Source organism: Trichomycterus rosablanca, chromosome 5, assembly GCF_030014385.1.
Source record: "Trichomycterus rosablanca isolate fTriRos1 chromosome 5, fTriRos1.hap1, whole genome shotgun sequence".
NCBI classification, from domain to species: domain Eukaryota; kingdom Metazoa; phylum Chordata; class Actinopteri; order Siluriformes; family Trichomycteridae; genus Trichomycterus; species Trichomycterus rosablanca.
Genome location: NC_085992.1, coordinates 3,933,589 through 3,946,845, shown reverse-complemented (window position 1 = coordinate 3,946,845; position 13,257 = coordinate 3,933,589). Strand labels below are relative to the sequence as shown.

The 13,257-nt window shown below is 42.3% G+C and overlaps 1 protein-coding gene across 1 annotated transcript in view; it reads right to left on the bottom strand.

The window, feature by feature from the left end:
* Window positions 1-10,240: 10,240 nt before the first annotated feature.
* galntl6 (polypeptide N-acetylgalactosaminyltransferase like 6) overlaps window positions 10,241-13,257 on the bottom strand; it is a 180,321-nt gene continuing 177,304 nt past the window's right edge. The window contains exons 12-13 of the mRNA XM_062994766.1: window positions 12,436-12,585; window positions 10,241-11,024 (exon numbers count right to left, since the gene is read on the bottom strand). Coding sequence (XP_062850836.1) covers window positions 10,857-11,024; window positions 12,436-12,585 — 318 coding nt within the window. The 3' untranslated portion in view covers window positions 10,241-10,856. The remainder of the gene's footprint in view (window positions 11,025-12,435; window positions 12,586-13,257) is intronic.

The window sequence follows — 13,257 nt, the reverse complement described above, 5'->3', positions numbered from 1 at the left end:
GTGTGTGTTGTGCTGGTATGAGTGGATCAGACACAGCAGTGCTGCTGGAGTTTATAAACACCTCACTGTCACTGCTGGACTGAGAATCGTCCACCAACCAAAAATATCCAGCCAACAGCGCCCCGTGGGCAGCGTCCTGTGACCACTGATGAAGGTCTAGAAGATGACCGACTCAAACAGCAGCAATAGATGAGCGATCGTCTCTGACTTTACATCTACAAGGTGGACCAACTAGGTAGGAGTGTCTAATAGAGTGGACAGTGAGTGGACACCCAAATAATACTTGAACTGTGGTGGTCCTGTGGGGGTCCTGACCATTGAAGAACAGCATGAAAGGAGCTAATAAAGCATGGAGAGAAACAGATGGACTACAGTCAGTAATTGTAGAACTACAAAGTGCTTCTATACGGTAAGTGGAGATGATAAAATGGACAGTGAGTGTAGAAACAAGGAGGTGGTTTTAATGTTATGGCTGATCAGTGTATATATATACATCCAGGGTTGCTAGCTGAGGTACAGAGGTGAGACGGGTTCCTCTCCGCACGCGTCTCTCTCTCGTGGTTTGAAGCCGCGAGACGACGTGGTTCCATCTGTGTTCCGGGCGAAACTGTTTACGGTGTTAGAAAGACCCTGGCACTCACGCTACACGCTCGGTGGTGGTAAAACTCTCAGACTATCAGCACATCAGGAGAACAGCTGGTGTTTGTCTGCTCCACTTGCCTCCTAATTCAATTCTCTTCTGTTGGGTCCAGCTGCAGCACCAGCACTTCTGAATAAGATGCTGCTGTAATTTCATTACTTAGTCTAAAGTCCAATTTTAAAACCGTGGTGTATGTGTGTGTGTGTGTGTGTGTGTGTGTGTGTGTGTGTGTGTGAAACAAACCTACTTTAGCCAATGACAATGTAAGCAGGACACGAGTGCGCAGACGTACGAGTAAGCAAGCTAACAACCAACAAAACAAGCTAGCGAGGTAACAAACAACCAACCGAACAAGCGAGCTAACAAACAAACAACCGAGTGAGCAAGCGAGCTAACAAACAACTAAAAAAGTGAGCAAGCTATCAGACAACTGAACAAGCGAGCAAATGAGCTAACAAACAACCGAGCGAGCAAACAAGCTAACAAACAATGGAGCGAGCAAACTAACAAACAACCGAGCGAGCAAACAAGCTAACAAACAATGGAGCGAGCAAACTAACAAACAACCGACCGAGCAAACAAGCTAACAAACAACGGAGCGAGCAAACTAACAAACAACCGAGTGAGCGATCAAGCTAACAAACAACTAAGAAGAAGATATACTTTATTTGTCATATACTGTATACATATACACATGTACAGTACAATGAAATTCTTTCTTCACTAACTTGTTTGGAAGCTGGGGTCAGAGCGCAGGGTCAGCCATCGTACGGCGCCCCTGGAGCAGACAGGGTTAAGTGCCTTGCTCAAGGACCCAACAGTGGCTGCATAGCAGAGCCTGGATTTGAACCGCCAATCTTCCGGTTGATAGCGCAAAGCTCTACCCACTAGGCTACCACTGTCCCAAGCAAGCAAGTAAGCAAGTAAGCAAGTAAGCGAGCTAACAAAAAAACGAGCGAGCGATCAAGCTAACAAATAACCAAGTGAGCAAACGAACTAACAAACAACCGAACGAGCGAGCAAGCTAACAAACAACCATGTCAGTAGATTTGATAGACTCTATATACACTGATCAGGCATAACATTAAAACCACCTCCTTGTTTCGACACTCACTGTCCATTTTATCAGCTCCACTTATCATATAGAAGCACTTTGTAGTTCTACAATTACTGACTGTAATCCATCTGTTTCTCTGTATGCTTTGTTAGCCCCCTTTCGTGATGTTCTTCAATGGTCAGGACCACCACAGGACCACAACAGAGCAGGTATTATTTAGGTGGTGGATCATTCTCAGCACTGCAGTGACACTGACATGGTGGTGGTGTGTTAGTGTGTGTTGTGCTGGTATGAGTGGATCAGACACAGCAGCGCTGCTGGAGTTTTTAAATACCGTGTCCACTCACTGTCCACTCTATTAGACACTCCTACCTAGTTGGTCCACCTTGTAGATGTAAAGTCAGAGACGATCGCTCATCTATTGCTGCTGTTTGAGTCGGTCATCTTCTAGATGTTCATCAGTTGTCACAGGACGCTGCCCATGGGGCGCTGTTGGCTGGATATTTTTGGTTGGTGGACTATTTTCAGTCCAGCAGGGACAGTGAGGTGTTTAAAAACTCCAGCAGCGCTGCTATGTCTAATCCACTCATACCAGCACAACACACACTAACACACCACCACCATGTCAGTGTCACTGCAGTACTGAGAGTGATCCACCACCTAAATAATACCTGCTCTGTAGTAGAGAAACAGATTGACTACAGTCAGTAATTGTAGAACTACAAAGTGCTTCTATATGGTAAGTAAGGTTGATAAAATGGACAGTGAGTGTAGAAACAAGGAGGTGGTTTTAATGTTATGTCTGATCGGTGTACTGTATAGTGATGAGTTATAACAACACACCAGACTGTTATTAGTGAATTCAGGAATAAACTCGGTACAGAAATGCTGAAGCTGTCGTATTTCAGAGTGCTGGCACTGCAGCTGAACCACACAGATATGGGAATTGAATTAGGAAGCAAGTGGAGCAGGCAAACGCCAGCTGTTCTCCTGATGTGCTGACAGACCGGACTGTCGTGATTTTTACACCCACCGCCGAGTGTGTAGTGGAAGTTGTGGGGTTTCTCCAACACCATTAATATTTTATCCCTGAAGACACGTGGAACAGCGCTGCCTCCAGGCTTCAGGAGAGAGATGGTTACTCTCACCTCTACATCTCAGATTAACAATCCCGTCCAGGAGAAGTTTCTGCTGTAACAGGTGAAGAGAAAGCAAACAGGGAACAGGGAGAAAGCGCCGGGTGGTGAAAAGACTCGGATGATGAGATCCGGGGTAAGAATGCTGCAAGAGAGAAAACGTGGCGAGGGAAAAAGACAGAATTAGATACACGTTTCAGACGGTGGAACACTCGGGCTGTTGTTGGCTCTCTCGAACCCTGATAAGCATCGCCAGAGGGAAAATCTGCAGCGTCGTCTACAACGAGCTCTAAAACTGCACATAAAACATTCACTGTGTGTTTCTGGAGGCTTCTGTGGTCACTTTCCGATGTATTTTTCCAGCATTGTACCAACTTTTTAATGCCGTCAGGTTGAGCTTCTGCTTTCACATCATCATCACATGAAAATCTTCTTCCCCTTAAAGCTTCTTTGAGTGTCCCACCCTCATCGCTTAGAACCAAAATATAAAAGTATATATCATTAATGATTTTGATTTACACCAACAAGGCATAACATTATGAGCACTGACAGGTGAATACCACTGATGATCTCTTCATCACGGCACCTGTTAGTGGGGGGGATATATTAGGCAGCAAGTGAACATTTTATCCTTAAAGTTGATGTTAGAAGCAGGAAAAATTATCAAGCGTGAGAATTTGAGCGAGTTGGACGAGGGCCAAATTGTGATGACTAGACGACTGGGTCAGAGCATCTCCAAAACTGCAGCTGTTGTGGGGTGTTCCCAGTCTGCAGTGGTCAGTATCTATCAAAAGTGGTCCAAGGAAGGAACAGTGGTAAACCGGCGACAGGGTCATGGGCGGCCAAGGCATATTGATGCACGTGGGATGAGAAGGCTGACCCGTGTGGTCCGATCCAACAGACGAGCTCCTGTAGCTCAGACTGCTGAAGAAATTAATGCTGGTTCTGATAGAAAGGTGTCAGAATACACAGAGCATCACAGTTGCAGGGCTGTTTTGGCAGCAAAAGGGGGACCAACACAATATTAGGAAGGTGGTTACTAGTAATTACAAGTCCAGTACCACAACTGCTAAACAAGTGTAACTGGCAGCACTGAGCACCGATATCAACATCGTTCTAACTGGATCATTAGATCACAGACGGGCGTAACAAACCCCAAACCCCCAAAAAGACGAAATTTTTAACCTTTCCAACAACGTTTCAGTAAAAAGCCTCTATAGACCAATCAGATGCCAGGGAATGCTTTGATTAAAGGTTAATTGGTCTTGAACGGATGTTTTCAAAAAAATGACTCAGTTGGTTCTAATGAGCTAATTGTCTGTGTTGTGCATCTATTTTGGGAAAGATGCATGAAAGATTTTAGGAAAATGTATGATGTGTAGAGAAACATAAAGACAAAATATTATCACTGCATCCGAATTTCAAATATTTATAACAAAAAGTTTACCATTAATGGTAGGGATCAGCTGTAGGGATCAGCTGCTGTGAGATGGTTGGTTCTACCACGTATTGATTGTTTTATCAGTCTTGGTAATGCCAAAGAATTTTTAATTAATTAAAAACGTACTTTAAATGCCCTTTTACCAAATTCATTGTAAGGATTTATATACTGCTTTATTTATAGTTAGCAAACCTGGCACCACACTGTCCCGCTTACACTGTTGAAATGTTACAAACACAAGTTTGACTTTTATAAATGTTTCAATGTTGTTACCTGTTGTTTGTATCCCAAACTACACTCCCAAATATACAGTACTCTACATATACTGCATTGTATCATACTGTAATGTACTTTATGCTGTTTTTCTATTACACCAGAAGATGACCGACTCAAACAGCAGCAATAGATGAGTGATTGTCTGTGATTTAACATCTACAAGGTGGACCAACTAGGTGGGAGTTTCTATTAGAGTGGACAGCGAGTGGACACGGTATGTAAAAACTCCAGCAGCGCTGCTGTGTCCGATCCACTCATACCAGCACAACACACACTAACACACCACCACCATGTCAGTGTCACTGTTATCATCCATCTATCTATCTGTCTGTCTGTCTGTCTGTCTGTCTGTCTGTATGTCCGTCCGTCCATCCATCCATCCATCTTATCTAATCTATTGTTTAGTCTGTATATTGTAGAGAGCTAACAACAGCCAGAAACAAATTCCTTGTACGTGCAAACATACCTGGCGGATTAAGCTGATTCTGATTCTAATTGTGATGTGGATTCATTATTATTTATATATTATTTTGGATGGAATTACTTACGTAGCTGCATGTTAACAGAGGGACTGTCGTTCTAGCTGATGAGATCACATAGATGTCAGTCTAAATGGGACGTCCAACATCATGATCATGGTCAGGATTCTGTATACTTTTGGCCATAAAAGATTGCATGTAAACTGAGTAGAATAAACATATAAAAACTCAGTCTTCATTTATAATCGAGAGGAATTTAATCATATCGGTGGAAATCTTTGCATGTAAACAACCACTGGTAGAAAAATTCAGCACACTGCTCATAATGTACATGCTGTGGTATTATGGACGAAGTTTTGGTGGTATTTTGGATATAAATCATATTTTTTTAACACTTAATCATCATCTAGATGCTCCAAAGAAACCTGTATATGTATAAGATGTACCACATAGCAACATACATGCCATCTCATTCACATCTCAGGGGCATTAAAAGCCAAATTTTGCATGTCTGGTGGAGGTGGAAGGAAACCCAGAAATCCCAGAAAAAAACACACACACAGACAGTGTGTGTGTGTGTGTGTGTGTGAAACTTCCTCACACAGTGACAGAAACGAGGCATCAATCCCAGGACCTCAGAAACCATGTTGCTGTGCAGCACCCACTCCACCAGCTGTGCCAGCGTGCCACCCAGAGCGGGAATAGAATCTTCCATGCTGGTAGGATGACACACAATCTGTGATGCACTCCTCATACTTTCCATTCTGTTTGTAAGATTATTCTCAAGGTTTTCTCGCTCTTATTCTATTATTGGCTGCTTTCAATCGCTATAAATAACAACATTATGTGTACACCGCTCCTTAGTATTAAGTTTAGATCTTATAGCCACACCTGTAAAATCTATTATAAAAATAAAATAGAGAGCAAGTTTCCAGCATGACTGTGACGTTATGCACAAAGCAAGATCTATAAAGACATGAAGAGAAGACCTCAGCCCTGCTGAATAGCATTATGAACTGACATATCAACTGAGGCTTTCTTGACCAACATCAGTGCCCATCCATATACATGCTGTCATCTTATAACGGTTAATCCTCGGGACACTTATACTTACAAATTACTCATTTAATTTATAGATAGATAGATTAGAGAGATAAACAGCCAGCCAGCCAGATATATAAACAGATAGACAGATAGACATATGGACAGACAGACAGATAGATAGACAGACAGACAAACAGGCAGACAGATAGAGAGATAGACAGATGACAGACAGACAGATAGATAGAAAGATAGCTAGATAGACAGACAAACAGATATATAGACAGACAGGCAGGCAGATAGAGAGATAGACAGTCAGAGAGAGAGACAGATAGACAGACAGACATATATATACAGTATAAACAGACAGGCAGACATAGATAAATAGATAATAGATAGATAGAAAATAAATAGATGATAGACAGACAGACATATAATAAAAGAGATAGATAATAGATAGATCATACAGACAGACAGATAGATAGATAATAGATAGATGATAGACAGATAGACAGATCAGACGGACAGACAGACAGACAGATAGACCAAAGTATATAATAATAATAATAATAATAATAATAATAATAATAATAATAATACAGAACGTCTTGAACACTTGTTCCCCCTGCTGTTCATGACCGATCAGGTAACGTACAGGACTAGTAATCGAAGGGTAGCTGGTTTAAGCCCCACCACTGGCAGGTTGCCACTGTTGGGCCCTTGAGCAAGGCCCTTAACCCTCAATTGCTTAGACAGTATACTGTCACAGTACTGTAAGCCACTTTGGATAAAATCCTCGGCTAAATACCACAAATGTAAATGTAAGTAGATGGTGCACGAGTTTTTAGCGCTGGTTCTGACCTGATCTTAGACAAAACATGATCAGCTATCCATTTCAAAATAATGTAATTCAGGTCACCACAGTGAGTCTGTTCAGGTTCATGTACCTCAGTTGACCCGAATTTCCTCACGTCAGCGCGTCTCATTAGTCAATCACTTCACCTTGGCTCTGCACTAATGACGGTTCCTGACACTAATTGAGAATGACAGCGGCTGTCCAGAAGGTTCTGAGGTACTGGATGTTAATGTACAATTAGCATCGTCTCTTGGCATTAATGAGCGCTTGTTCGTCTCACATTTCCATCTCTGTGACACATTTAAATGAGCTGTAATTACAGCAGGTCTGACCTTTCTCACAACTTCCTGTCTGATTGATTTACACGCTGCTGTTCTTCTTATTTACTGCTGAAGCTGCCGGTGCGTCATATTGTTCATTCACGTTTAGTAATGTAAACACTTGTTTTTTACTTTGTTCCTACAATGTGTGAGAGAAAATGTTCATTTACATTAGAAGTATTAACACATAACAGAAGTATTAACACATAATCAGTTACTACTCAGAACGTGTAGATATGATTAGGGCATGACTGCCAGTAGTCATATTCCAATATTCCAAGAACACTGCTCTGAATTGTTACTGGAAAGTGGTGTATGCGACAAGTACCTTAAATTTCCTTCAGGATGTTTATCTGTCTTGTCTGTCTGTCTAAATATCTATCTGTCTATCTTTATATACAGTGTATCACAAAAGTGAGTACACCCCTCACATTTCTGCAGATATTTAAGTATATCTTTTCATGGGACAACACTGACAAAATGACACTTTGACACAATGAAAAGTAGTCTGTGTGCAGCTTATATAACAGTGTAAATTTATTCTTCCCTCAAAATAACTCAATATACAGCCATTAATGTCTAAACCACCGGCAACAAAAGTGAGTACACCCCTTAGTGAAAGTTCCTGAAGTGTCAATATTTTGTGTGGCCACCATTATTTCCCAGAACTGCCTTAACTCTCCTGGGCATGGAGTTTACCAGAGCTTCACAGGTTGCCACTGGAATGCTTTTCCACTCCTCCATGACGACATCACGAAGCTAGCGGATATTCGAGACTTTTTGCGCTCCTCCACCTTCCGCTTGAGGATGCCCCAAAGATGTTCTATTGGGTTTAGGTCTGGAGACATGCTTGGCCAGTCCATCACCTTTACCCTCAGCCTCTTCAATAAAGCAGTGGTCGTCTTAGAGGTGTGTTTGGGGTCATTATCATGCTGGAACACTGCCCTGCGACCCAGTTTCCGGAGGGAGGGGATCATGCTCTGCTTCAGTATTTCACAGTACATATTGGAGTTCATGTGTCCCTCAATGAAATGTAACCCCCCAACACCTGCTGCACTCATGCAGCCCCAGACCATGGCATTCCCACCACCATGCTTGACTGTAGGCATGACACACTTATCTTTGTACTCCTCACCTGATTGCCGCCACACATGCTTGAGACCATCTGAACCAAACAAATTAATCTTGGTCTCATCAGACCATAGGACATGGTTCCAGTAATCCATGTCCTTTGTTGACATGTCTTCAGCAAACTGTTGCGGGCTTTCTTGTGTAGAGACTTCAGAAGAGGCTTCCTTCTGGGGTGACAGCCATGCAGACCAATTTGATGTAGTGTGCGGCGTATGGTCTGAGCACTGACAGGCTGACCCCCCACCTTTTCAATCTCTGCAGCAATGCTGACAGCACTCCTGCGCCTATCTTTCAAAGACAGCAGTTGGATGTGACGCTGAGCACGTGCACTCAGCTTCTTTGGACGACCAACGCGAGGTCTGTTCTGAGTGGACCCTGCTCTTTTAAAACGCTGGATGATCTTGGCCACTGTGCTGCAGCTCAGTTTCAGGGTGTTGGCAATCTTCTTGAAGCCTTGGCCATCTTCATGTAGTGCAACAATTCGTCTTTTAAGATCCTCAGAGAGTTCTTTGCCATGAGGTGCCATGTTGGAACTTTCAGTGACCAGTATGAGAGAGTGTGAGAGCTGTACTACTAAATTGAACACACCTGCTCCCTATGCACACCTGAGACCTAGTAACACTAACAAATCACATGACATTTTGGAGGGAAAATGACAAGCAGTGCTCAATTTGGACATTTAGGGGTGTAGTCTCTTAGGGGTGTACTCACTTTTGTTGCCGGTGGTTTAGACATTAATGGCTGTATATTGAGTTATTTTGAGGGAAGAATAAATTTACACTGTTATATAAGCTGCACACAGACTACTTTTCATTGTGTCAAAGTGTCATTTTGTCAGTGTTGTCCCATGAAAAGATATACTTAAATATCTGCAGAAATGTGAGAGGTGTACTCACTTCTGTGATACACTGTATATATCTGTCTGTCTGTTGGTCTATCAGTCTAGTTTAGCTATCTATTTATTCTATCTGTCTGTCTGTCTGTGTGTCTATCTGTATATATGTTTATGTGTCTGTTTACTTATCTGTCTATCTATCTATTTGTCTGTTTGTCTTATCTATATATCTGTTTATCCATCGGTCTGTCTGTCTATCTATTTATCTGTTTGTCTATCTGTCTGTCTGTCTGTCTGTCCGTCCATCCGTCATCTATCTATCTATCTATCTATCTATCTATCTATCTATCTATCTATCCATCCATCCATCCATCCATCCATCCATCCATCCATCCATCCATCTATCTAGCTGTCTGTCTATCTGTCTGTCAGTCTATTGGTTTATCTATCAGTCTGTCTGTCTGTCTATTTTTCTATCTATCCATCTACCTATCTGTTTATGTGTCTGTTTGTGTATCTATAGGTCTATCAGTCTGTCTATCTATCTATTTATCTGTCTGTCTGACTGTCTGTCTATCGGTCTATCTATCTGTCTGTCTATCTATCAGTTAGTCTGTCTATCTGTCTGTCTGTCTGTCTATTGGTGTATCTATCAGTCTGTCTGTCTATCTTTCTGTCTATCTATCTGTCTATACATTCATCTATGTGTCTGTCTGCCTGTCTATCTATCTGTCTGTCTAACTATCTAGCTATATATTTGTCTCTCTGTCTATCTATCTACCCTTCTATCTATATGTTTATCCAATGCTCTGTCTCTCTGTCTGTCTATATGTCTGTCTCTCTGTATATTCTCTCTGTCTGTCTGTCTGTCTGTCATTTTCTTGACCATACAAATGATCTTTTGTTTTAATACCATTAGTTTTTTTATTAGAAAAATACTAACCAACAATGTAAAGTTTGATGCATCACTTGACTTCTTGATCTAATTAAGATGAAAACACAATATAAAAGTCTTTAACTTGTTGAACTCAAATAAACACACCTTTTTTTTGCTTTATTTAGAATTAAGATGGCAGAAATCTGGGTGGAAGAGGGCATGGATTCCAGTGAAAAAAAGTCAAACATTTTAATTAATTCCATGGGGGCAAAAGTCTGACTTAGCTTTACACTCGCGGTAGAGCTACAGCAACACACATAATAACTTAACCTCTCCAAAATAGCACAAAATAAATAGAAATAAATATACAGTTTCAAACCCGGCAAACCTCCCGAAAAACACATAGTGACACCAAAACGTCACCGCAGTCTCCGCTAGAGTAAAAAGTTCCTAAAACAGAGATGCTGTCCAAACCGTGGAGATAAACAAGGCCAGGCTCGTCCTGATCCGAAAAAACAAGAGAGCAGGAAAGCTTGTCCGCGTACAGGATCTCCTTGACCCGCAGGTTGTCCATGTGGACGTATCCCATCTGTCATGTTAGTCCTCCGTGCCCGGCCCTGTCCCAATTCTCCTGCTCCTGACCTGTCTTTTTCTTCTCCTGGTCAGTATGGGGTGTAGGTAGGGGGTACACTCAGACACTAAGTAATTCTACCCCCCATGCTAAGGATTCTGGGAGCCAGCTGACCGGCTGGCCACGTGTAAAGGTCCTAGGAATTCGTAATGCCGTTTATTTTGTCCAGGATGGTAACGTTGACTTTCTGGAAGAGCCACTGCTGCGTCTCCGACTCCGGATTGCACTTGTTCATGAAAATCCGCTTATCAGTCGGACTGCAGTCCATGCAACCGCTGCTCACCGGGTGGTAAAGAGATTTATCCTGCAACCAAGAGAGAGACCAGGAAAATAAAATATGAAAAATGTGAGAACTGGATGTAAAGAAAATTACAGGGAGGTGAATCTGGTAGCACTTATATGTTGTTATCTATAATCAGCTTAAACATAGGTACTCATAATCTATGTACTGTGTGTGTGTGTGTGTGTGTGTGTGTAGTGTGTGTGTACAGTGTGTGTAGTGTGTGTCTACTGTGTGTGTAGTCTGTGTAGAGTGTGTAGTGTGTGTGTACTGTGTGTGTACTGTGTTCAGTACGTGTACTGTGTGTGAACTGTGTAGTGTGTGTGAGCACTGTGTGTACAGTGTGTGTACTGTGTGTGTAGTGTGTGTGAGCACTGTGTGTACAGTGTGTGTACTGTGTGTGTAGTGGGTGTAGAGTGTGTACAGTGTGAGTACTGTGTGTGTACAGAGTGTACTGTGTGTGTAGTGTGTGTGTAGTGTGTGTGTACTGTGTGTGCACTGTGTGTGTACTGTGTGTGTATTGTGTGTACTGTGTGTGTACTGTGTGTGTACTGTGTGTGTATTGTGTGTACTGTGTGTTTACTGTGCGAGTACTGTGTGTGTACTGTGTGTACTGTGTGTACTGTGTGTGTACTGTGTGTGTACTGTGTGTGTACTGTGTGTACTGTGTGTATACTGTGTGTGTACTGTGTGTAGTGTGTGTGTACTGTGTGTGTACTGTGTGTGTACTGTGTGTACTGTGTGTGTACTGTGTGTGTACTGTGTGCGTACTGTGTGCGTACTGTGTGTGTACTGTGTGTGCACTGTGTGTGCACTGTGTGTGTACTGTGTGTGTATTGTGTGTACTGTGTGTGTATTGTGTGTACTGTGTGTTTACTGTGCGAGTACTGTGTGTGTACTCTGTGTGTGCAGAGTGTACTGTGTGTGTACTGTGTGTAGTGTGTATGTACTGTGTGTGTACTGTGTGTGTACTGTGTGTACTGTGTGTGTACTGTGTGTGTACTGTGTGTGTACTGTGTGTACTGTGTGTGTACTGTGTGTAGTGTGTATGTACTGTGTGTGTACTGTGTGTGTACTGTGTGTACTGTGTGTGTACTGTGTGTGTACTGTGTGTAGTGTGTATGTACTGTGTGTGTACTGTGTGTGTACTGTGTGTGTACTGTGTGTACTGTGTGTGTACTGTGTGTGTACTGTGTGTGTACTGTGTGTGTACTGTGTGTACAGTGTGTGTACTGTGTGTATACTGTGTGTGTACTGTGTGTGTACTGTGTGTACAGAGTGTACTGTGAGTGTACTGTGTGTGTACTGTGTGTGTACTGTGTGTACAGTGTGTGTACTGTGTGTGTACTGTGTGTATACTGTGTGTGTACTGTGTGTGTACTGTGTGTACAGAGTGTACTGTGAGTGTACTGTGTGTAGTGTGTGTGTTTGTTACCCTGCGGTAGCTCCAGTGCTGGTTGCCTCTCATGCCATGGCAGTCGTATAATGTGACAGTGCTGCTTTGAGATACGGCATCAAAGCAAAGCTTCCTGGTGTGGAGAGGGTCTCCTGGTCTGATGTCCTCCCTCCAGCCGAATGTAAAGATCTAATGAGGGACAAATAACACACACACACACACACACACACAGAGATGATTCTCTCTATACATTTATATAACAGAACTGATTGTGTTTAATGTGCTTATTGTCCTTCAGTGATTATCTGTCCGTTATATGAGGGCTTCACGATGCAATGTACAAGGAGGGGTTTGATATTATAATGTTTTTAGGGGGGTTTGGTATTGTGATGTTTTGGGAGGAGGGTTTGGAAATACAATGTATTTTTTGGGCATGGCAGTGCAATGTATTTGGAGGGCATTTGGCATTGTGGTGTATTGGTGGAGCTTTGTAAAATAATGCATTAGAGGAGATTGGAGTATTGAAAATAGGCTTGGTAGTGCAATTTATTGGGAAGGGGTTTGGTAATATGACTTATGGGGGGGGCAATACAATGTATTGAAAGGGATTTTGGTAGTTTGATGTATTGAGAAAGGTTTGTTTATGCCTATTTTGTAATTGCCTGCCAGTCATATGAGAGATTGGCAATGCAATGTATTGGAAGGGGGTTTGGTATTGTAATGTATTGGGGAGGGTAATATAATGTATTGGTGGGGTTTGTATTGTAATGTAATGCTGAGGTTTGGTATTGTAATGTATTAGTAGTGTTTGGTAATAGGGGTTGGTAATGCAATGTATTGGGAGGGGAGTTGGTAATTAAT